General features: G+C 46.5%; 2 protein-coding genes across 2 annotated transcripts in view; one reads left to right on the top strand and one right to left on the bottom strand.

The window, feature by feature from the left end:
- The window catches only part of LOC119454283 (uncharacterized), a 32,059-nt gene extending 29,020 nt beyond the window's left edge, over positions 1–3,039 (top strand). Inside the window, exon 5 of the mRNA XM_037716253.1 lies at positions 2,784–3,039. Coding sequence (XP_037572181.1) covers positions 2,784–3,039 — 256 coding nt within the window. The remainder of the gene's footprint in view (positions 1–2,783) is intronic.
- Positions 3,040–17,811: 14,772 nt separating this feature from the next.
- The window catches only part of LOC119454284 (glucose dehydrogenase [FAD, quinone]), a 92,119-nt gene continuing 83,181 nt past the window's right edge, over positions 17,812–26,749 (bottom strand). Inside the window, exon 8 of the mRNA XM_037716254.2 lies at positions 17,812–17,944. Within this exon, the coding sequence (XP_037572182.1) occupies positions 17,812–17,944 (133 nt within the window). The remainder of the gene's footprint in view (positions 17,945–26,749) is intronic.

A 26,749-nucleotide genomic window follows, 5' to 3' on the forward strand; every position in this document is an offset into this window, starting at 1 on the left:
CGACATCTGTTAAGACCTAATCCTGTGATAGCGGATCCTGTTTCAATCTGCTTGCGTGCCAAATAGGCCCCTGTTTAGACCTGTTTTGTGTAGTGTTTCCAGTATGAGCCAGTTTATTTACCAAACAGGGCCACTGTTTAGACCTACTTCTGTGTCAGGTCCTGTTTAAACCTCTTTGCATGCCAAATAGGAGCCCTTTCAGACGTTGTTCGTTGTTACTCAACCACTTCGGTTTCTTGACTTCATACCTTTGTTACCTGTAAGAGAACATTTTCTGAAAACGCAGAGAGACAGTTTTGTGGCGTGGGCATTTTCCTTCACGTTCTTCACCTGTCACCAACTACGATGCGCACTCGTCAGGAGAGACTCAATGTTTTCTTGTTGAGAGCACCTTTTAAGTAGGAAGTGACCGCTCCAATTTAGCGAACCTCACGATTTTAACTTACGGCGAGCTGCTTGATATTGAGTGAACAAAACCCATATGCAGTCTGTAAAGTTCGGCAATGGAGGAGGGCAGCAAGACAGTGAAATAGAGAGATTATTTAGTGCATAGACCGGCTGGCTACCCTGTGCGGGGACATACCGGTAAAGGGAATTAGAGATGGTAGAACACAAGAGCTAAAAAAAAGATACTGCACATAACTGGACATAAGCGAGGTGTAACGCACTTCAATCCTCAACGTGTCTCACTCATTCCGCATGTCCTCAAGAAGCGCAGCAACGGGTACAGCGCCTTGTGCATAAAGGACGGCCTGAAGCAGCATCTGAGTTTTCGCTCTTGGACAAAGGGCGGTTCTCTAGTTGATCTAGCGTACTTGAGCGTTCTTTTCTCTATAGGAGCGGCTGTAGCGAACCACTAACAATTATGCTACAAGTTTTTATAGGCTGCTGTCAGCAAACATAAAATTGAAAATGAAACGCAACGCTAAAAGAACGTCTAAGTTTCGCCCGAAAAGACAGAGCGCCGATTACGATAGTAAATTATTAGACAGCTATACGAAGTAAGGATAGTACTTTTATCGGCCTTGTACACTTGTAAACACTCGCTTGCTAAGCTAACAAGCATGGTGTCACGCACTAACAGGCCAACATGAGCACATCTCACTCAATTACCGCAGACACTTGGTGGGAAAACGCTGGCGCTAGGAAGAGGGGCAGCAGCAGCGACCTAATCACACTTCGTGCTGCCTCTCGCTTCAATGCGATGTAAGCGGCGAGAACACAGCGCACACGAAGGTATCAGCCCTGGACGCGCATAGAATCTGCACCCAGCGCAGATCGCTTGCAAGAGAGGGCGCGCGTGGCCGCGCTCAGCAGCGTCGTACACAGCCCCTGCCGGAGTAGAACCTCCCCCCTCACTCCCTGCTGCCTTGCGTACGATGGAAGACGCGGGATTCCTCCGCACCTTCCTCCCTTGCGCGCGCGACATCCAGCCACCTCATCCTCGGCTAACCATTGCGCGCTTTCACACGCACCCACAGCATAGGGCGCACGGTCGCGATGTTATCGCACTTGTACATTATACGGGACATCACGGCGATGCCGACGACGATGGCGCGAGATGCGCATGGAGTGGCCAAATAATTGCTGTCGTAATAAAACGTAGCTCAAAGATTAAAATTACTCAATGCATTTTACAGATGCCGCGTACATCTCCATGTAGCACTCTTGGAGATGAACTCCTCAGTTTATCCGACAATACATTTAGTTTAATTGAAATAATTAGGCATACTACATAACGAATAAACAATTGTACCACAACCGTACGTGATAGAAATTGCTGCTAAGTTGACTATTTTTTCCGCGAAGCTATTAGACTCTCGGTGGTCAGCATTTTACGCGTACCTGAGCAAAATTGTGGGCCGATCTAAGTGGCAGCGCAGGACAGGAGGAATGGCTCGTGCCCCACAAGGCAGAGACTTCAAGCACTCAGGAAAGTGAAGCGAACTGTGCGTACCTTCTTTGGAATCACGCATACAACACAGAAAAGAGCATATGTTTCAATAAAGAAAACCGCCGTGGTTGCTTAGTGGCTATGGTGTTGGGCTGCTAAGCACAAAGTCGCGGGATCGAATCCCGGCCACGGCGGCCGCACTTCGATAGGGTGGAATGCGAAGACACCCGTGTACTTAGATTTAGGTACACGTTAAAGAATTCCAGGTGGTCAAAATTATTCCAGAATCCCCCTCTACGGCGTCCCTCATAATCAGATCGTCATTTGCACGTAAAGCCCCGTAATTTATTTATTCATTGAAGAACAAGCACAGAACAAGCATCCCAACCACATAATTGATGATAGGCCGTTGCCGATAACAATGCTAAGGACGTAGATTTGCCCGCATAGGTTTGTCGGTAAAGATTACTGTTGCTCAAGCTGCCGCGGCGACGGCAGCATGCTACGTGGGCAGGGACTTTCTTAGCCTTTCGTGTATAAAAGAACCAGCCTAGCAACTGATCTCAATGTTCTTGCAGCACCGCTATGGGCGGCGGCGTGTTCTCAAAATTACCATTACTCTAAGTTACCAATACTACAATTACTCCAAAGCAACAAGGCATAGCGTAACCACCTCAGCAGCTGTATTGGTAGTTTCCAAAAGTTTTGCTGGACATCCACTTTCAGAGGACCGAGGTGGCGAGTCGTTTTTTTCTTCAGAGCAGCAAAACTGATCCTGGCGAGTTGTAGACAAAGCAACTCTTGCCCCGTTAAAATCCCACTTTGCTTGAGGTAGAGCATTTTCAAAATATTCTCGATCATATTTTGCAACTCCGTGTCACCGCTGCAGGTGGAAGTTGGAGAGCGTGACAGACGCTTTTGCCCTCGACGTCCGTCAGGCCGGCAAGGTGCTCATGCGGGCTCTGGTCGCTACCCGACCGGTGGCGCACTTCGAGGTGTACGGCGAGGTGCGCGATGGCTCGCAGCAACGGGTGATGTTCGTGCAGAGGCTGGACTGGTACGCCAACCAGACCGAGTGCTTGCCGCCGAACCTGTGGCAGAAGTTCTGTTACTGTGCTTCTATGCAGAGCCGTCCCTCTGCCTAACCGACCTGCACGGAGCCAACGTACGCCGTTTCTAATGTCCTAGCAAACATGCATGAAGAACCGCAGAACTATTTGTACCTTACTAAAAGGTACCGAAAGTGTAAAGAATTCGCAGTAAATAAAAAATAAACCACGTATTTATTAAAAGACGCCTACGAATACTCCATTTTTTAAACTTTCAACAAGACATCCCACGTATTGCACAACGAATACTGATAAATGTATGATGCTGAACTGTCGGGTTATGTACAGCCAACCGATTCTTTACCAGTAACGCGCGAGCGTCGACTGGCCGGCCGGTCAGTGTTTTCTAACGGCGCGAAGCAGTGAGATCAGCAAGAGTGACAGAGATCAGCAACCTCTTGCTGATCTAATCACTTCGCACCTTTAGAAGGCACTGACCGGCCGGCCAGTCTACGCTCGCGCCGTACTGTGTCCCAGCTAACGTTAGCGAAGCTCCTGAAAATATTATATAGAACATACGAGGACGCAACCAATGGTATCTTGTGAGCACTAATACTGCACCAGGACGATTTTTTTTCATAATTTACGGATCGATAATTAGAAAAGAATTATTACCAAACTTTTTTTAATCACTCAAATGAGGGCGCGAATTTCGATAGAAAAGTAATAATTGTTTCTTTAAACACCCGCTTCAATTGTTTTTGGTGTGCTATTTTTGGCCTAAGTATTTTTTCCGCGTTATAAAGAAAACGCGCGATATGTGAAAATAGCCGCATAATAATTACGCGTCCCCGCGCCCGACACTAGTGATCCCAGACGTTATTTGGAAGAATGAACTCAGCTCAATGCCTGGCTCAGCGGCCGCGTGAAAGTGGCACGGCATCGGTATTTTACGTTGGTCACCGCGAACTGCGACCGGCCTTTTCTACGTGAAGCGCGAAGTCGATGCAGTGCGCAGTGGCATTGAGGAAGAGGGCAGAGGCATTAGGGAGCTTTAGTATAGCGGAAAACAGCAAACGCAAGGATTTAGCGCTAGCGTTAGCGTTGCGTGTTGCAAACTGCGCATGCGCTGAACGTAAACGTAGCCAGAACTCTTACGTACTGCGCTGTTTCCGTAATATACCGTTCAACGCTAACGCACGCAAGGGATTCCGTACGTAGGGCAAGATGGCGGCACCTGTTGAAGCGAGAGCCGTCCACTTCGGATCTATTGAGTCGTCGGCCTGCACTGTTCGGCTCATTCGTTCCCCACTAATGCTCGTGTTTGCTTTAGATTTGTGTGATGATGTTCCGACAGCGGCGTACAGGTGACAAATGGGCGTTATTTTCTATATACGTTCTCGATTAGCGGCGTAGTAGGCTTAAGGAGAGCGTTTTATCATGTTTGCTCTTGTTTGCTGTATCCGCCTCGAGATGGCGCCCAAGTGTATTTGCGTTAGCGCTAGCGTTTTGCTCCGTTCCGCTATTCTAAAACACTACCTTGTGCCGCGCAGTGCAGCCTTTCTTTGCGTTAGCGTTGCGTCGCACGCTAACGCTAACGTAAGCGTTTTCAGCTATACTAAAACTCCTTATTGATACGTACGTACATGCTCTCGCGTGAGAACTTGCTGTCTTCCAAAGGTTTAACTGCTGTGGGCTGTAGTAGCGCTTTGTAGAGTGTCTCCGCCACCCGGCTTGTGTCTAGAACGCCCTGTGTCTATTGTCGAGATTCGCAGTTTTATCCTGCCTCATTTAAAGAAATTGGTTGGAGGATAGAGTACCTGACATCCGCAGAGGGAACGGGCGGAGAGAGAAGTGCAGAGGTGCGGCCGTTACCGTGTCATCGACGCCACGCTGCCGTGATTCTGTTGTTGTCATTACGCCTCTCTGATGCTACCATCGTTGCCGCAGCTTCATCATCTCCGTCGTTGTCACGTTTTCATGCCGTCTACCAAACATATCGACGATACTTGGTGCCACCATCACGGAGCACTGTCATCGATGTCGGCAGCATACTTCGGAATTATTGTTAGAGCGCCTGATCCCTTTCCGGGGCCCCCGAAGAAACTGTTCCCTTACTTTGACAACCATCTTGAAGTGCTTCTGCACCATCTGTTTTTTTTTTTTTGTCTTTGCTTCACTGTTCCCGCTCTTCACTGTTCCCGCCCTACTACTAATGAACACTCTCAGCTGTGCTCACAGGCATACAGTATTATAACATCAGCGTCAATTACCTGTCCCGTTTGCCTTGCATGTATTCTCATGCGCACGTGTAACGTAGCCCCCAAGATGTACATCTCGGTAACATCAATGCTGTACCTTCATTTATTTCGTGTGGCTCTAGCCAATGCCGACCACAATTGTTAATGCTGAAGTCGGGCAAGCACTTCAGACCTGTTCAGTGCCGCACTGCGCTCCAAATTCCGCACGAAATGAAGCGTTACGTAATTACAGTCAGTACAGGTTCCAGATTCACACCGTATCCTATAAAATATGTACCTCGATCAACCTGACAACATGCACGGTTTTTGAAGTCGAACAGCTGCTTTTTCTCTCTTTTCTATTGTGTTTATTACATCTAGATGCGACAGACGTGTCGGTTGAGAAGCGGTACCCGGCCACAGCTGCGGCGTCGTCTGCCGCAAAATGCGTGCTTAACTCGGCGTTATAGCTCGCGTTCTCCTACATGAATGAGTGCCTTTCTGGCACACGTTTCTGGCATGCGAAAGCGGACTGGCAGCAGCTAACATGAAACTGGTAACTCTTTTCTACCTTTAGTAAGTCCGCCTCTTCAGCGTACCCTTTGATATGGTCACGGGTAAGCTGGTACTTGGGGCCTGATATCCAACATTATTATTATAATATTGTATAAAAATAACCATAGTACCTGTGGTTCACCATACCCGGTGAACACAGGAACTGTGTTCCGCTTTGCACCTTATGAAAGCTTGACCGCTGCCGCTTGCAGAGCGTGTTCTTGTTTCTAGGCATTATGGACAATTTGATTGCCTGTCACAAATCTTTGCTGACGATGGTCGTCTTTGGACATGTGCAGAGTGCTGGGATGATTATAATTTGGGACAGCAGCGTGCAGGTGTAGCACACAAAAGTTACATCCACGAGGTAAAGCAAACTGGAAACCTGGGCGTGCAAATCTTGCCGTACAACGAGGCAGCGTGCTGGGACAGCCTTGCAGTCGGCAGGAGCTCTGATGGCAGAAGCTTCCTCAGGTGTTTCGCTAATGTATGAGTTCACGAATATTAGGCAAAGTATAGCTTCCTCGCTGACCTTACACAGAAAAGTGGATTCTTGGCTTCCCCGGATGACTAAGTGCACGAAGTTAACCATGACAATTCAGGGTCTAGAAGAGGCACTATCGTTCATCTTAAAACAATGCGATATGGTGTTAGAACAAATGTTGGCAGTAAAAGCGGGAAGCTGCACGTGAAGCACTAATTGCTGACTTCAAAACGCTACTTGAAGCTCTGGCAGGTCAGCTTCAACATCTGCAGCAGGAACGATATAAATGACAGCGAACAATACAGTGGAAAGGCGAGCATGGAAATTGAAGGGCTACCGGTCGAACACTAGCAAAGCCTGAAAGAAATCTTACCTACCGCACGTGGCTAGTAAACTTATGCTATTAGAATTTTCAAGCTCCCATATCGAGGCTATTTATCGCTCTCCAAAGCACGCATGAGACAAACACGGCAGTACTAGCTCGTTTTGTCTCGGGGACTACAAGGCGTGCGTGGTTTGACACGCGTGGAAAATTGAGACGCTTGGGGCACCAAAATGGGCAGCGACGAAGATTTTGCTTTAATGACATTCTGACCAGATTAAACTGAAATATGTTCTGGTGAACAAGAACTGCATCATAAGATAAAGGGCTACAAATTTGAATAGGTGAAGGACGGAAAATATTTGTCAAGAAGGACGAAATTGGATACTTCATCCGAGTGACTGATGTTACGATTGGCATTTAGCACAGTTGTGCCCGGCGGCTGTTCTCGTCAAATGATGCTGTGCCGGCAAGCCTGCAGCGATGAGATGCCATTCATACCCTTTCGTCTTTGCCATGCCAACGACTTGGCGACTAGGTCAGCGTCATCCGACTAGTGGCCGAGCAATTATGTTTCGTGCCCTCAGCTTTTCGACCGCTCGGAGCTGATGGTCGCGACGAATTTTGAGTGATGGGTCTCGTGCATCGTTAAACGGCATCGTCGCTCTTTTCCGTCACGGTATGGACTGTGACAGTCAAACAAACGAGCTCGCTTGAGACGACGACATGGATTTCTGTGGGAACGGATCAAAGTTGAGGTTCTCAAGTCGCCAAGCGGTTACCCGTATGTGGGGCGGTTGCGCAACGTTGGAGGCGTAATCCAGCGGAACGGTGCAACGGCAGGGAGGGAATTTTGCGAAAGTTTCGGAGATTGTGATTGGGCTAGAACAACAACAGTAAATTACCCTGCGAGAGAAAGGGGGAAAAGGAAGGGCTTATAAAAGCGGACCTTCAGTGCTGGGAGTGTGCTCGTTCGTGCTCGTACTTTGAATCTCTCAAAATGTAAATGCTGCAAATAAATCCTTTTTTACATCTCTTGGACGTCACTCCGGAGCTCTTGATCACCCGGCATCATGGTACATCACCAGCTGCGTAAACTCGTAATGACCGCTCGGATACGAGTCGCAACAACTGGTGGTTGACTGCGGTGAAATGGAACCGTCAGCCAACGTCAAACCAAACACTGACCTAGCTGGTATTGCTAATATTGCTTAAGCATCACGCCAGATATTTTTTCTTCCATACGAAATTTCAGTGAGTTTAAAATGCCTTTCCTGTCAGCCTAGAGCATGACTTCACGATAGTTAGCATCCATATTAGAAGCCTGCGCACATACTGGGAGGAGTACAGGAAAATACCTGAATTAGCTGTGAAATTCGATTACGCATTTATTATAATGAAAACAGATGCACCAGATGGCTGTTTTGACATGTTCGTATTAAACGGTTACCGACCCTCCCTTATATCACGACCGAAAAGATGGAAAGGTGGCATAGCACGCTTTTTGTTAGCAATAAATTTGATGCACCTCTAATACAAGTTTTCTTTACACATACTGAATGCTTACCGATGAAAATAACACTTCCGAACACTGACCTATTCTTCAGAGCTCTGCATCGTCCTCCAACTAATAGTGTCACACAATTCTTACTTGAACTGGATAAGGTGTTATAATGGCATACCTCATTTGAACAGATATATTTGGCAGCGGACCTAAACATCAATATATTGCGCACTACATGAGGTATGGGGTAACCTCTAAATTCTGTCAACATACGGCCTACAGGCTACTATAAATCACCCCTCTAAGGAAGAGTTCATATAAGACAGACTTGTATCCACCTATCTTGAGCACATTTCAATAAGATCACCGGATTATGCCTTATCCGCTTGCGTTATCACTTTAAACATAGCCGACCATTATTGAGTGGCATGTCGCCATAGCGCACGCTTGTACCGCGCCGGAAATATACCATACAGAAAAAGTCAATAAGAACAACAGGCGTGAAGTCAAGATCACTAACAGAAAAATGTTTCATAAGTTTATTGCACAGTTCGACTGGGGCGCAACTGATTGTGGGAGCGGCCTATTCTAAATCTACGAAGGATTTTGCGATCGGGTGAAAAAAAATTCAACGCTCATGTGCGTACATTCAATTAAAAATATATTACGCATGGTCCACTGCCGATATATTGAGAGCCATTTCTTATAGAAATTGGTTGTGACAAAGGTAGAAATACGCACGACTTTCACCCGAAAACAGCAAGTATTTATTTTTCTTATTCTGTAGATTCTCTACCGTTGTGTAAGGTCTGCGAGATCAATGACCTCGGTGTACTTTTTGATGCAATCTTACGCTTTTCATCTCACACTAAACGCGTTGCAATGTGGGGTATCTTGCCGTACAACGACGCAGCGTGTTGGGACAGCCTCGCGCTCACCAGAAACTCTGATGGCCTAAGTTTCCTCAGGTGTTTCCCTAATGTATGAGCTCGGGGATATTAAGCAAAGTATAGCTTCTTTGCTGACCTTGCATGCAAACGTGAATTCAAGGCTTCCCCTGAAGACTGAGTTCACGAAGTTAACCATGACAGTAAGGGATTAAGAAGAGGTAGTATCGTTCATGTTAAAGCAATACGATATGGATATGATCACCTCATCTTGAATGCTGGTAAGACCAAAGTCATGACTTTCACGTGCGAAACAGCAAGTATTTCCTTTTTTTATTCTGTATATTCTGTACCGTTGTTTAAAGCCTGCGATATCAATGATCTTGGTGTACTTTTTGATGCAACCTTACACTTTTCGGCTCACACTAAACACGTTGCAATGCCGGGTGCGCCCTCACCTGGCTCTGTCTGCAGACTATCGAGGGAATTTAGGTCTCCTACATCATTCTGCAAGTTGTGCACAACCATCTGTCTTCCTCTACTCGAATATGCATCGGTCGTCTGAAATGGCTGTTCCAGATCCAACAGTGACATTATAGATCGGGTCCCGAAAATGTTTTTAAGCATGTATAATCACCGCTTTGCAAACCTGGACATTGGACCTTGTTCTAGCACTGTTTGATTGTTATTGCGTTTACTTCGCTACCGACGTAATCCCTCTGACCTTCTGTTTCTCTTCAAACTCCTTCACGATAACCTCACATGTCCAAACTCCTCAGCCGCATCATGTTCGGTATTCCGTGCAAGATCACCAGAGAACATAGACCTTTCCATGTTCCTCCCTGTCATCACCAACACTCAACCCTCCACAGAATACAGAGTGTGTATAACACTTACTTTCCTGATCTTGATATCTTTCATAACTTGCTGTCATCGTTCTTTTCTGAGCTTTGCCTAGTTGTGTTAAAGTTTCATGCATTGTTCAAGAGCCCTTCTCATCCTTTTTCTTTTGTATTTACTTTGCGCTTTGTTGTAGGTACTTTTTTGCATAATTGTTCTTTTTGTTCATAGATATTTTAATAATATTCCGCTGCAGTGTTCTGTTTTTGATTTTTAATGTATGCGCGTGCCCGCACTCAGACCTTAGGGTTGTTCCTGGGCACGTTAAATAAACATGATTGATTGATTATTACATTATTATTATTGTTATTATTATTATTAGTCTTCGGTGACGTTTGCTCAGCAATCCAGAAGTCTTCATTTCTTCTTCCCACCCATGATATTAAAATATTTCAGGAGATACACAGTATCGAAGACTGCCGCGCTATGCGGTCCGACCTATCCTCAGTCTCTGAATGGTGCAAGTTAAAAGGGCTCACTCTAAATAATTTGGAAACGAGAATTTTTGTCACCATCGTGTAAAACCCATGATATCGCCTTTCCTTATTCTCATGATAATGCATTGCTGTCGAGGGTTGTTGAAATAAGCGACCTTGGTGTGCTGTTTGATCGTACGTTAAGCTTCTCCGCTCATTCTAAGCACGTAGCATCACGAGGCCTGAAAACGCTCGGTTCCGCTGGCGAACGTACAAGAGATTTGCGGAGCCCACTTCCCTTCGTCAAATAGTTCGCATCGACCTGTCGGCCATTACTTAAATATGCCTAAGTGGTGTGGAATGGTGCAGGCAAATGAAATAGCATTTTAATTGAGCGTATGCAAGACAAGTTCATGAGCACGTATAAACTAGGTTTCTGCCTCAAGCACCAAATACTTTTCAAGTCTCAATAATCATTCTACAATTCGGTCACTTAGCTGCAGGCGTAGCCACACCGACGTCCCATTTATCAATAATGGCATTATTACATGTTCGGATCTACTAGCTTATTTTTCACTGCGAGTTCCACAGGAGACTACCAGGAAACATAGGCCCTTCCACATACCCGCTTCTTTCAACAGACAGCCGCTTTAACGTGTTGTCTTCTTTCTGTTCCCAGCGTTGCACATTCTCTTCAGCCTTCTTTCCAGCTCGGCTCCTCTGCCGGCTTCTCATAGTTTCCCTCTCCTTTTGTACATGTTCTCCGTCTGCCAACTGTGTGTTATTGCTGTATTGCTGTTCATTAAGTAGCTGTTTGTCCAGTTCTTTTTCGTTATCTCATTGTTTTTATCCCCTAACTTTTAGTCGTAGTTTTACATTTCATTGCTTTTTTTCTGTGCATCACCACCCAGACCTCAGTTTTGTTCCTGGGCAAAATAAAAAGTTATTACACATTGAGCTTTGACTGGGGATATAAAACAATAACACTGCATATGTGGACAATAACACGCCCTTGTGCACCGACCGTTATCATCCATGGCTGAAAGAGAAAGAAAACGCGCGTCGGGAACGAACGCCCTTGTGCACCGCAGCGCCCCTAGCGCGCTCCATTCAAACCAGAGCTACGGACGACAACGACGACGAGGGGGGGACAAGGCTCGGCCCTAAGGTGCTTCGCCCCTAAAATTACGGCGACGTATAGTATGGCGCACTGCACCACACAACATACATTTCCTCTAAGCGCACGCCTTTTAGCGGACCTCCGCTGATGTAGACAACTAAACTCCACAGCGAATACGCCTGCGCACACAGAAGTGAATGACGGACTTTGTGGGACACCGCTTAAGGTTACGCCAAACATCAGACGCTGCGAGAGAAGCGCTACTAAAGTTTACTGTATAACTCTTTTTTTTATCCCTGATACAAATTCAGACACCCTCGAACGTCGTGAAGAGATCAGCGACCTACGACGACGACGTATGTCCAAGTCGCTGGTCACTAGTAAATACATCTGCGAAGGAGTGTGTCTTGCTTTTGTTTTAATATATCGTTACATAAAAGAGTTGGGAACAAAAACAATCTTATCTTCTTGATGCATAAACGTACGGCGAAAGCACCACAATATAAAGAGGTATTTTATTTGCTTAAAACTTTTGCTCAGTGGTATCTTGCCTCTTTCTTCGGGCTGTCTTTATTTCCATCTCTTTATTTCCACAGTGCGTGCTATACGTAATGAGCGAAGGTCAAGGACTCCATGCCACAAGATTGCATGGACCATTGCGAAAATGAGTGTAGAGTCGTAGTGCAGAAGCATACCAGAGATCGGTGCTACGATGAAGAAGGTGACTACTAACTACAGTCTTGACAATACCGGCGACCACGATTCTGATGCGCAACCACAGTTCGCATCGTTGTGGCTCATCGGTTGTGCCTCCTTCACGCAGTCTCCGATCTGGGGCCGTAAAGTGCGCAAATTAAATACCGAATTCCAAATCAGCACCCCTGTGTCTATCTCTCTCCCTTGTCTCATTAGTTAGTGCTGTTTCCGTTCTAAAAACCAGCGGCAATTGAGCTTTTGCATACGGCTGCTGCATGAACATTGCTGCTGCCGCTACGGCCACAGCCCCGAATTTCAGCGTGCTAGATTTCCCCCGCTGTGCCTTCAGTCGGCATAAAAAAAATATAGCCCAAGGGAGCTTAGAAAAAAAAAGTTCAACATATCCGCAGCCCCGACATGTTGCCCCGTTTAATCGATTTCCAGCCTGTAATAATTTACCGAAAGGAAAGGGTGCTGCATGGTCTTACTGGTTAGAATCGCGAACTTTCCATAAACTTGAAGCTTTCTGTTTTACTGCGGTCCATAAACGTTCGATGCCGACTGCAGACCACATAGCTCAGCTCGCAATGTCGCACACGGGCACACACAGGGACACACACAGTGGGAAAAAATTTTTAGCTTATATTGTCCGCTTAGCCTACAATTCATGGAGCCGTGAAACTGACGGCTAGTCGACCTCGTCTCTCTTGTTTGGCCATGTTCACCTTCTGATCATGGCACCCTGATTCTGCCTGATTTAGCGTCCACCACTTTAAACGATAACGATGCCATCACCCCTGCGGTCATCACACGCACGTTAGTCTCTGACCGGCTGTCGATCGCCATGCCGCAGAATATTCCCTTTGAGATCATCGCCACAGAGATCCCTCCATTCCCCCGAGCGCCCTCATCGCGCTCTGGCTCCCACCTCGTCATGTGGATGTTTGCGTTAAGTTCTTGTCGTGCTCTGTCGGCCCCTGTGCCATCTTGCGCCAACTAACCTTTGTCACTTGAGAGATATTTCCACAGACACCAAAGTCAATGACTACCACACCACGAAGTGAAATCGTAAGTTCCACGCGCAAAAGCTTAAAGCTTTGACACGCCGTCTCTAGAAAACACCGGTATGGTGCCTACGGCGTGTAGGGGATGTAACGCAAATTGTTTACTATCTAGTTACCGTGGTCTGCGTTTGTTTTACAACGAGGTGGTACAGCTCTACCTCCAAATGGGTCTGTCGTGTCCGTGGGCAAACAGCGCAAGGTGCGCGCCGCTTGCACCGCTGGGTTCCTTGCAGCACCACCAGATGGCGCTCGCCTCCGCGCATATACGGCGGTAGCCGTGCGAGGGGAGAAAAAACAACCAGAAAGCTCGCCTTCGTGCATAGCACTCGCGCAAGCGTCTCCTGGTAAAGATTATGGTTGCATAAGCTGCACTTAGGCGCGCGCCGCGTGTACTGCTATCATGCCAAGTCGCTTGACGGGATGCGTGTTCTGCTACTACGAGCGACGGAATCTTAATTTTCACGGTCTACATCTCACTGAATACACCCAAATGGGACATCGAGTGCTTCATGCGAAAGCACTTCTCGTCACTGGAAATGAATCACGCCACACCGCTGACCATTGTCGGGGACTTCATTGTGGACATTTCAAAACCGCAAAACAAATGGTTCATCCAATTCGTCATGCAAGAGTTCGCACTCGTGTGCTTCGCTGATGCGACTTAACCAACCACCATTCACGGATCATACACCAATCAAGCGTTCTCCAAGAATCTGCCTACATTGAGAACGAAAGATATCAGCGTCTATCACAGTGATCAGAAAACAGTCGTGAGTGTTGCTGCAATGTAATAAACAGTGTGCTTAGGTGCATTTCGCTTGTCTCTGGTGCAACTCTTCGTAGGTGCAAGAAGTAGCGGTGCAAGAAGTAGCGGTGCAAGCCAAATCGCAGGCCGTTCAAACGTCTTTGGATAATAATTAGGTACATTCCATGTGAATGTCGCCACCCGATTCATTTCAAATTACGTTACAATGGGTAGCCGTTCTAGGTGTCGTTGATAGCTTCGGCGTCCAACCACCTTCACCGCGTGGATTGGAGACCAATTTTTCTTAACGATTGTTTCTCACTAGACAAAACTTCATCAGTTTATGGAGGTGGCATTAGTAATTTGCCCTGTTTAAACGTAATAATGAATACGTTGCTACATCGCAATTTCTCTTGCTAGCGCGGATTTGTCATGCTGTAACCTTTGATAAAATTGCCTATGTGTGGCAATTTTTAGCAATGAGAATGGGAGCCTTGAATGAAAATTGTGCTTTTAATCCTCGGCAACGATTCAATATCACCATTGCTACAACTTGCATTGCATTTGTTTTAACGTTATTTCTTTAAGCGCACAGTTTCCACCCGCGTGTCCCAGCAAATATAGTTCGCCCCGAGCTACAACTTCTCACTTATGGTAACCAGCTTAGGGTAAGCTTCTACTGAAACTGCACTGATAAACGCCTCAGGATCAATAAAGCTCTGAATGCATTAGGCAAGGTCAGCCAGTTCTCATCCAAGCTGTCTCGCCGTCTCAAAGGTCAGTGCACTCGAAGGATGCCGGCCCTTTCACTGAGCCGCGTGACAAGCTGCAGTTCACCGGTGAATTGATAATATAATTTAAAAAAAAACGAACTGAACCAGTGGCAGAAGCGAGATTTCAGAATTGTTTTCCAGACGGTGATCTCTACGTGCGTATTTGGGACAGGAAAGGCTGACGGCATGGCATTAATGCCGTATTTACTCGTGTAAGGACGGCCCTCGTGCAACACACAGACGCCCAAATTGAAGGGCGAAAATTTCGAGAAAAAAAAAACGTTTCGCTAAACACCTGCGCATACTCGCCTGCTGAATAATGTCTGCATGCCGCAACAAGATGGAATTAGTCGGTGTGCAACAAATCGGTCGGCCACTGCACAAATGTTCATATTCGGCCGCCAGTGGTTGATTTAGCCGCGCAGCAGTCTGAACACAGTTAGAAACTCGTAAACAGCCATACGCCTGCCTTGTGTAAGGCCCAAAGACTGCAGAAAGTAAAAAAAAACATTCTGCTCTAGAAAGTTTGTGCTCTAAACGGCAGACAGGAAAAATATTTGCACCCTTCAGAGCGATTGGTTTCTCCCATGGCTGACAACCTTATAATGATGAAAACTGAAGACGACGAAGAGGGGAGAACGCGTGGGGCGAAAACTCGCGCTAGCGCCATCTTGCGCACTTGGTTGAATAAACCGCATCCTAAGGACGTCAGTCTCGGTCTCCAACACTTATGAAATGAAATATAATCGTTCAAGGGGGGGGGGGGGGGGGCAAATGACATTTCACTTAGGCGACTATTCCTGGCTAGTAAACATGGTAGCTGAGATAGACGACATGAAAACTATGGGTAGAGGACGGATGTCTGTTTTTTTCCTTTGCGATGCTTCGACAATCTTAAAGTCTAGCCCAAGCTATTATAGACTTCATGCTGTCTATTTCACACAGCTTAGCGCGACGAGAGCCGTTGGCGGCGGCCGGTGCACGTGTAAAGCCGGCCTTGACGGCGAGTGGGAGCACGACGCTTTGCATGCGATCGCCGCCGATGCATAGCAAACAGTCATGTACCAGGCGCAACCAGAGTTTGGAAGCGCGAGGAAGGAGAATACACGCTAAAAGAAAAAAAAATACTAAGGCCACCGAGAGGATAGCAATATGACTACAAACCCGAGTGTTCGCCTTCGGCGCGCAAGCTCCGGAGCCGCTACACCGGCGGAGGCGAAGACACGCAATTCGCATGGAACACGAAGCTCTTGCAGATGTACGGCTCCTTTATTACTTTTAAAACAACTAGACAAAAGCAAAGCAGCGTCGTAAATGTACAGTGCTCCGCGACTGAAACGCGATACTCGGATCACGTGGCTGCCGCAGCTTTTTTCTGCCACCGGTGAGCGCTGGGTGATCGCCATGGGAGCAAATGCAGTCAAAATGTATCTCGCTTTCATCGCAGATGCATCAACTCGGTGTCCGCAGTGCTCAGAGTTGGCGCAAGAAGCGGCGGCGGCCACGCGCTCCGATTAATGCGCTTCAATTGCTGAGAATATATGTACGCACCGTTACCAACAAGCAGCGCATATTCGGGCTTTCCGCCATTCTATCTGGTGAGGCTACGATGAAAACCGGTTGAAATGAAATGCCTCACCAGCTACAGGCATATTTCAGTAACGGTTCATTCACTTCTAACCGCAACACGCTTGTTCGGATTTGGTTCCACGTGGTATTCCGGCAGTGCAAAAGAGAAGCAACGATGGCAAACATTCAACCAACGTGGCTGGCGGCCGCGCCTGATCCACCCGGCTTGGCCGTCACATGCCATGACATTCGCGGCGCCACCGGTCTAAACTAATGCCGCTTCCAGTGCCTGTACGAAATAAATTAATACCTATAGTTGTGAAACTTCTAATGTTTAAGCGCGCACCAGTTAGAATGATTGCAGCGTTTTATTCTGACGTCTCTCATAGCAGTGGTAGTTTGAGCACGCGGGCGTGTACAATGTTTTCACACGCTTAAGAGCAACGGCCTTGGCTATGGGAAACGGCGCCCTTCAGGGTGCGCAAATTTATATTGTCGAACGTCGATCGCAGTGAAACTTGAACTTGAAGGAACAGCGTACTTTTAGCGGTGGCGCCAAGCATTCTTTTGCGAATTCCGCGACACCACGGCAGACGCAGCACACACACACACACACACAACACACCACATATAATATATATATATATATATATATATATATATATATATACTGCGTCTGCCATTTGCTATATTTGATTCCACCACTTTACTCTAACACTAAGTGTAAGCTTCGGAAATAAAGCATTATACCAGCCCTTATGCTACCGGTACCCCCTGTAGAGAACATGATCGCCTGTAAATATGAGGATGCGCGCTTCCTTAGAGTGTCTCGTGATAACAGTAAAACAGTAACTAGCTTAATTCCTTCATCTTTCTCTACATTGATGTCACTAATTAAATGCCCCCTATGTGGACCAAATTTCCTTGAGCGTCGGCTCTTTGTGCAGTCAAGCTTCTTGCTACTGTTCTTGTAATATATAATTTATTATCATTCCACACACGTTTCACCAAGTAATCTCAGTCCACATAATTCCTAAGTAGGTATAACATATTTGCTAAAAATGCCCCAGTTACTGAGCGAAATTTGTGTGGCACAAGATTAAGACGGTACATCAGGATATACAACTTCGCGCAAAGTGTGCGAGGGCAACCTAGCCAGTTTATTTCATGCAATGCCTTCGGGTATTTTTTACAGAGCTTGCACACACAACATGAGAGCGACGGGCATGCAAATAATGTCGAAATGAGTGGCGGAAATTGAATTCTAAGCTGTTCCCGAGTTGGTATGGACGACAATGATGCCGACAAAAAAGTTTGTGTGATTATAAAATCAGAGCTTTTCGGCCACACAGATGCACCTTCCAAGAGATGCTGAAATCGCAGTCACCGTATTCCTAGCAAGAAAGTAAATCACCAGTACCGTTTTCCAGTAATAAGAGATAAGCTACACTTGGAACGATGACAGCTATGGAATAAAAACCAAACTGTCGCAGCTCAGCATTTTGTTTAGCTTCGCTTTGTCAATGTAGCGCAAACGGTAATCATATGAAGAACCTAACCTTTCTTTTCAATGCATAAATAAAGAAATACTAGCTACGCATTATCTTGTCGAATCATAGCCGCTGCTTTGTCGGCGATCATCATCACAGGTGCGTTGAGGTTCCCAGTTACTATTGTTGGCATGACAGATGCATCCACGACGCGAAGGCTCTTCAGGCCGCGAACCCTGAAAACAAACAAACAAGGCGTTGAAGGGGGGGACAATCTAAAGAAAAATCAAAGGCAAATAGAGCACCATCATTGTAATTTAGCTTGTAAGTTTCACCCTATCCAGTGCCCGTGCGTGCAGTCACACGAGAATCCTTTCTTTAACTCAAGTTTTAGATACGTTTACTGCTCGCCGCACTAAAGCGCTACATGGCTAAACATCAAAGCTCTACAAGCCAGTCAGAGTCAATAATGACAACGAATGTAGCAAATCGAAATTTCAAAATCATTTCAATAATTCTAACGTTATCTTTTTTCCGAAATTTATTTGGGACGCCACATCTGCAAATACTAAAGCTTGCTGAAATAAAGTATTTACTTTAAAAAATATTATTTCGCTGACACAGTCCAACATTCATAAATATTCCAAAAGCAATCTGATGTACCGAATAAGACCGTCTAGGGCTCAAGTGAATTTTTGTTTGCTCCTAAATTCGCCCTGATGTCAAGAAATACTAACTTGAACAAAAACAAAACACCGAGCTCAAGGTCTTTCGGGACATCAACATGCCTGCAGCATCTGTTATTACTAAGAACAAAGATGCTTATTCGGAACTACGCTTGACTAACCTATAGCATCGTAACGGTAACGACAACAGCACGTTCAAAAGGCAAGAGAACTGTGCAAGTCGGTGTGGGTTCATGGCTGCAGCGGAGCGACGGAGCCATGAAACAGTCAACGGGTGCAACACACCCAATCGCTCGCATCTAAACCAACACACACACACAACATAACATCTATACATAAACAGTCTTCCTGCGTCCTTGTCTTCAGCATTACCACAAACACACTTCGTATTGAGGACATCGTTTCACTGAAACTAGACGGCGTCTCCAGTCCGCTTCGCTTCCCCATCCATGAGGCCTTGCGGCGGCCGTTCACAGTGTTCATATGCATTTTTCTGACAGCACAGTATGATGATGATCATTATCAACAGCGTATATTTATGTCCACTGCAGGACGAAGGCCTCTCCCTGCGATCTCCAATCACCCATGTCTTGCGCTAGCTGATTCCAACTTGCGCCTGCAAATTTCCGAACTTCATCATCCCATCTAGTTTTCTGCCGTCCTCGACTGCACTTCCCTTCTCTTGGTATCAATTCTGTAACTCTAATGGTCCACCTGTTATCCATCCTACGCATTACATGGTCTGCCAAGCTCCATTTCTTTCTCTTAATGTCAACTAGACTATCGGCTATCCCTGTTTACTCTGATTCACACTGCTATCTTCCTTTCTCTCAAAGTTAGGCCTAACATTTGTTCCATCGCTCATTGCGCGGTCCTTAACTTCTCCAGATTCTTAACCTCCAAGTTTCTGCCCCATATGTTAACACCGGTAGAATGCAATAATTGTACACTTTTTTTTAACGACAATGGTAAGCGCCCAGTCAGGATTTGGTAATGGCTGCCGTATGCACTCCAACCCAATTTTATTCTACTGTAAACTTCTTATTAGGTTCCCGTGAGAGCATTTGATTTAGATAAACGTACTCCTTTACAGACTCCAGAGGCTGACTAGGAATCCTGAATTCTTGTTCCCTTAACAGGCAATTAAACATTATCTTTGTCTTCTGCATCTTCAACCCCACTGTCACACTTTCTCGGTTAATGTCCTCAGTCATTTGTTGTAATTCGTCCCAATTGTTGCTGAATAGGACAATGCCATCTCCAAACCGACGGTTGCTGACATATTCGCAGTTGATCCTCACTCCTAAGTCTTCCCAGTCTAAGAGCTTGAACACTTCTAAGCATGCTGTGAATAGCATTGCAGATATTTTGTCTCCTTGCCTGACCCCTTTCTTGATAGGTAACTTTCTACTTTTCTTGTGGATATCTGAGGTAGCTGTGGAATCCTTGTAGATATTTGCCTACATATTCACGTATGCCTCCTGTACTCCTTGATTACGCAGTGCCTCTATGACTGCTGGTATCTCTACTGAATCAAATGCCTTTTCATTACGAAATGATATAATAAGACGCCTTTGTGAAAACTTGACAATTTGACCCTTCCCGTGCCGCACAATTATCCTGAAATGGACAAAAATGTACGAATTCTTTCGTTTGGAATACTTTGAGAAAACAGTGTAGACAAAAGTTTAGGTGTTCACTAGGTAAATTTCAAGTGATTGCTAAAATAGAGTACGCAAGATAAAATGGATCGCCGTCGAGAAAAGTAAAACGCCTAGAGAATAACAGGTGCAGTCGACGAGCCCAGCTCGTCATTGGCCGTTTTTACCAGAAACGCCTGGGAGAAGACAGCTCATTCAGAGCCGGGAAGGAGTTAATTATACAAGGTGTTTCAGCGAACACTTTCAAAATTTATTTAAGGTTGCCTGTGCCAGATAGCCCAATTCCAGTTAATGAGCTGGTCTACTCGAAGGGGCAGACATTACTTGCACAAAAAATTGCAATGCATAATCGCATAATTAACAAAAATTCACTAATTAAGTTTTCAACTAATTTCCTGATGGCCCATATTGCAATTTACAAACTGTAGCCGTGGAGTTGCCAAGGCGGATTCACTTGGAAATAATTCTCAGGATGACACCAGTTTCAACATATTAATTCCCGAATTTTCCGGACAAATGCATTGGCGTTCCAGCTAGTTTCTTAACAAAACGTCGCTTTATGCATTGAAGCACAAAATTAACTGGCCGTTTTACCACGTTTTACGTGATGAACGGAGGGGCAAACGTGAACTGCTTTCACGGTGCAGCGACCTGGCGGCACAAAGCTCAACCAAACACACAGCTAATATAGAGGTAACCAAGTTTTTTGTACTTTGCTGCTGGGTCAAATTTTTGGCAGGAGCGTAATCTTGAACACGTTGTCTTTTTATATGTTTCAAATGTATTACACTTGGTTACAGGAATATTTGATCTGTATTTGGCTGTTTGAGCTCTGCGCCACCAGATGGCTGGACCGTGCATGCCGATCAGGCTGCTACGTACATCTATGAAGCTCCTTCATCAGAGCGGTATGGAGGGGCTTTAGTTTACGCATCTTGATATCCGTCAAAACACCCAGCCCGCCTGTGGTTACCGGAATACCGGACACGCTCGGCGCTGCGACAGAACTCTCGCAACGCACGCTGCTTGATCGCTCTCGCTGGGGATCGACGGCTGGGCGGCTAGCGTAGAGGTTGGCGAGCCTTCTCGCCATGGAGGAAGGAAAAAAAACCTCCATGCTTCGCGCGCTGGCTCCAAGACAACCGGAAGTAGACGACAACGTACGTCACAACATGATGTAGAGCCAGCGCAGGCGGAGCTTATCCCCGATCACTCGGCGGGCGAGTTGAGGAGGAAATGCATGGCTAGGGAGGAGGGTAACTTGTAATCGTCCGTAGCTCTCCTAATATGAGACGCTTCACTTAAATTGTGACGCGAATGTTTTACTGTATCTGCTTCCTACGCGTCTACAAAATTTGTCCGAACCGTATCAGGGACCCTTTAATTTGTGCATTTTTGTTAATTATTTGATTATGCATTGCAATATCTTGTGCAAGTAATGTCCGCCTCATCGAGTAGACCAGCTCATGAACTCGAATTGCGCTATCTGCCACAGGCAACCTTTAAGAATTTTTGAAAGTGTTCGCTGAAATACCCTGTATAAACTATAGAAACACTTCCTTGATCAAGACAGAAGGCAATTTGCCCGAAGAATGGCAGAAGGAAACCTGATCTGGCGGTGCAGGTCATAAGAAAACGAGACAAGCAATTATTTTTATTCGCCACATCAATCGCGCCATGACGCAGTGTTACGTTTACGTTACCCCACAAGGGGGGCCAGTGGCCTGACGGCCGCTCTGGAGTCGCTTTTCAGAACTTCCGCATGTGTTTTACTACGATTTCGTACAGACTATTATCATGGCATTTCCGTCTGCGAAATAAAGAACGAATATGCCTAGTACTGCAGTCACATCCGCGACTAAAGATACATTATAGTAGAGGGAAAGCATCACAGCCGACGGGAATATACGGAAAATAGCAGCTTACGTGTTTTAGATCGGGTTTACTACCGCGTACCTTCACTACTTGTAAATTCACAGGACATTAACGTTAGCATAGTTCACCGCTGCGCGTTATCGTGGAATGTTGAAAAAAAGAGACTACGCAGTACATGAAATACGCAGTACGTGTGGTAAGTTCATTGCTCGACCACGCTTTAGTTGTTAGCTAGTTACGTGTCACTTTGTTGTAGTCGTCGTGTGGATAACCTTAATGATATAAGGTAAACAAGTCAGTGTGACAGCCAAAAATGCATTGTGTGGGAACTGTTGTCCTTTCAACCGCGAGCGTAGCCTCCTAAGTACTCGAGAAATACACTATCGTCATCTTTATGAAACGTGTGGCGACGGCAGAATAAACGGGTGGCAACGTGTGGCGACGAAGCCACGCGGCACGTGGCTTCGTCGGCCACACGTTTCGTATGGGCAACCAGCGCTGAAACTTCGCTTGCCAACAGCAGCACCCTAACACAAAGCTTGACGAATGGTGCAAACAGTTTAAAGTAGCACATGCTGCGATTTCGTGTCATCGATTTCCCTGCTCATCGTGAAGTACATGTTTGGTTCCAGATTCTGGCCTGACCGGGAACTGGCGCGCTGGAACGTATCAGCGCATGCGCTTCTTCAACGCGCATTGACATGGCCAGAGCTTGGCTGGACGCAAAGAACTAAAGCGAACGTTGATACCGGCGCGCGTCGGTTATCCTCCTAACGTCTCTTTCAATTTCGTGGCCTCCCGAGAGAATGGTGTCAGCGTATTTCAGCTGCAACCTCGTAACGCCTCCTGGTCAGCGCCGATTACCCATTGCCACGGCGAGATGCAAGAACAGAGGAAAAAGGACACCGTTCCTTCTCCTGCTTGTCCCAGCCGTACCGAAACAATGCCTTTTTTTATTGGGCGGCCACGAAGAGGAACTCTTATTTGAATTTGGCATGGACGCACTGTGTCTCAGTATGAGAGGTGGAATGATTACCCTGTCAGATTCTTCCATTTTTCTCCGCTCGCGTGCAGTATCAGCACCAAAAAAAAACGTGCAATAAAGGGTGCATGCACTAAAACGAACTGCATAGCCTTATTCTGGTCTTGCACCTTGCCGGGGCGTCGCGCAACGTGGGGAAGACGAAGCTAGCTCATGCGAACACCTGTTCCCTTTCATAAAGGTCACAATAGTGCATCTGACAGACGACCTTATTACTGTTTTGACGTAATTCTGTCTGTTAGAGAATGAAGTGACACACTATAGACACTGCAAAAGGCGCCTTTCGATTCAAACAGCCCGCAGTATCGCTCGAGTGCTTATATTTGCTCGGGCACTTATACTTAAGAACGATTTTCACCTTCACTATCGGCCTTCGTCCTGCAGCAGACGTAAATATAGGCTGATGATGATGACGGTGATGATCGGCCTGTAGGGCATCTGAAGATAAAAAAAATCAATTTCTTTTTACGTGTCATATCCACGATATGATTATTGAAGCACGTCATAGTTGGGGGCTCCTGATTAGAACTGACCCCCTGGGTAGTCTTGCATTTCGCCCCCGTAGGAGCGCAACCCCAAAGCCATTACGCCAGGACGGATGGTAACCTTAGGATTTGCTGCATCCCGAATCGGCAGGGCGCATTCTTTTTTGTTTCCATCGAGGGAGGCCCTTTCATCAGCGTCACCCAGACAGAGACATTGCCCGACACCGATGGTGACGGGCAAACCAGCACCCCAAATCAGCAGTGCGCATCCTTAGAGAGTTGCCCCGATGCCACCCGCTTCATCAGCGGCCGCCTACCTGGCGACAGTGCCCGATGACGACCACGACAAGCTGACCGTCGCTGAGATGCCACTGATTGATGTGAGGGGCCGACTCCGTGGAATTACTACCGTGGGAACGAGGACTAACTCGGCTTCCCAGATGGCCACGCAGTTGAGCCAAATGTGAGGGAGCAACATTAGAGGCGCAGTTTTGTGAACAATGCGACTCCTCTTATTTGCCGCACCAAGGTCATCAGATTCCCTAGTCGGGTCAACTAGGGAAGACGACTGTTTTATAAGCGGACAATTTGGGTGCAGTGGTGTATCCTGACCTGTTCTGATATGTGCTCAGACATGTAGTGAGCAGACACATTCGAAGTGCTCCCCCATGGAGTGGGCTTCCTCATTTGGAGCCACTGTAAGTATGTAGAATAAACCTTTTTTCTCTGGCTCTTACTCCCGGATGCACTCATCCCTTTGGCTGAAGGATCAGCGGCCCAAACACTATCCCGAGTCCAAGTAAATGGAGGCTTTTTACTTAGTCCGAGCAAATAACGTCGGCCCAGCCGAAGTCCATATGCAGGCCTTGCCGAAGAACGTAGATTTTCTTGACACCGTGCGGTCGTCCCAGGGCCGGCTTTTCGCAACACAAAGCCAGGCATGACAGCGATTAAGCGTGATCAGTAGGGACGTCTCCGTGCAGCAGCACCATAGAAGACATGTAAACGCCTGCGTATTTACTTCCCCAGTGCCCTTCTCTAGTTCACCGGGTACATCTCTCAGCCCATGCCATCGAGGAATCGTTGAAACCTTTAGGAAATATTCAAAATGAAGCTTTTTGCGAGCTAGAAACCTCAATTCTACTTCGCCTAAAAGGCATTGGTGGCGCCATCTGCTTTGTGAATGCTGTCACATGCTATCAGTATACAAAATACCCTAAGTGATACGAGAAGTAAAGCAAGGATTTGCGCTGAAGAAATGACTGATTCAACGTGTGCTGACAGGAACAGCTACACGACGCGAACTACTCAACGGGTGATGCCTATTGCATGCCACACATCATGTAGCCGTCGTTATTTTCGTGCTCCCTATAGTTTTGCACACGGCGGTTGCGCAAGTACTAACAGCACTTCCTAAGAAGAATACTGAAGCTACTTTGCCACATCATTTGTTCATCACACAAGAATGCCTAACCAGGACATTTTATAAGCGAGAAGGGTGTCCTAATCAAAAATATAGCCCCGCACTATCATTGCGCAAGAGAACAAGCAAAAGTCTATTGACAGTGTCGGACATGGAAAGGTCCCGATAGGACACAATTGAGAGGAAATTATGAGCAGCACACACCCGTCAGAAACAGACACGGTACTCGCATGTCGAGTGTGTCCGTTATTACGTGTCATTTCACCCCACCGACACTACCTTTGTGCGTAGCCGCAGTGCCTGTTCGGCGTCGAGCGACCAGCGCTTTGACACTCGCGAGATATGCGCCTTAGTGTGTGCTTGGTAGAAAGTAGGACGTTCTGGCGGGCTAGTTGGTTCACAGCTTTTAGACGTTTTTAAACTGCGCAAAAAACGAAGACACAAGAAAGAAAACACAAACGACACCGCGAGCGCAGTGGTGTCGTGTGTGTTTTCTTTCTTGTGTCTTCGTTTTTTTGCGCAGTTTATAAACGTCTAAAAGCTTTTTTTTAAAGAAAAGCTTGGTAGGAAGGTCGTGGTAGTCGCGCTTTTCGATACTTTTTTCACGATATTTATATATATATTGTATATATCGGAACATCACTTTTTTTTCCGTGCTCACGTTGGTTTCGACGGGAATTCAGGACGCAGGCTCCTTTCCCAAACGTACGACCCCAGAAGAAAGCCGAACGCCAGGCCGGGGCGCGCTTGTACCCATTTGAACTAGTGGGTGCCCGGCGGCGGTGGGAATCGAACCCATAGCCTCCCGCAGCCGAGGCGGGCGCTCTACCACTAGGCCATGGCTGCGGTAATATATATGTATATATATATATATATATATATATATATATATATATATACACACTCATCACCACAAAAAGCCAACCGACAACGAAGCCAAGGAAAGCATCGGGGAAATTAAGTGTACTTGAAATCGGAATGTAGACAATTATGAAGAAAAGGGAAATGAAAGTGGACGAAAAGATAACTTGTCGCCGGCGGGAGCCGAACCCGCAACTTCCGCATTACGCATGATTTGCACTATCAATTGTGCTACGGCGACGGCCATCAATTCGTCCACTAACTTCGGTATTTATGTTTCCTAGATCTAGCCCTAGGAGTGTTAGCCAGCGCCACTCAGAACCATGGTGGGCGGATGTGGAACATCCTTTTTTAGCCCGATCGCGTTACGATACACGTGATCTTGGGAGAGCAGGCACGTGGCTAATAAACCCTCGCATGCTACCTAATGACATCAAGGCTGTCAGATTCGAGTTTGAGGGTTCGGCTCCCGCCGGCGACAAGTTATCTTTTCGTCCACTTTCATTTCCCTTTTCTTCATTATTTTCTACATTCCAATTTCAACTACACTTAATTGCCCCGATGCTTTCCTTGGCTTCGTTGTCTGTTGGCTTTTTGTGGTTATGACTAATAAAATCGAGCCCCTCGGTTCCCATTCTTCTTTCGTATTTCATTACGAGGGTCTTGAATCTGGCAGCCTTGATGTCATCAGGTAGCATGCGAGGGTTTAGTAGCCACGTGCCTGTTCTCCCAAGATCACGTGTATCGTGAAGCCATCGGACTAAAAAAGGATGTTCCACATCCGCCCACCATGGTTCTGAGTGGCGCTGGCTAACACTCCTGGGGCTAGATCTAGTAAACATAAATACCCAAGTTAGTGGACGAATTGATGGCCGTCGCCGTAGCACAATTGGTAGTGCAATGCAAGCGTAATGCGGAGGTTGCGGGTTCGGCTCCCGCCGGCGACAAGTTATCTTTTCGTCCAGTTTAATTTCCCTTTTCTTCATTATTTTCTACATTCCAATTTCA

The sequence above is a fragment of the Dermacentor silvarum genome, chromosome 5 (genome assembly GCF_013339745.2).
Source record: "Dermacentor silvarum isolate Dsil-2018 chromosome 5, BIME_Dsil_1.4, whole genome shotgun sequence".
Classification (NCBI taxonomy): Eukaryota; Metazoa; Arthropoda; class Arachnida; order Ixodida; family Ixodidae; genus Dermacentor; species Dermacentor silvarum.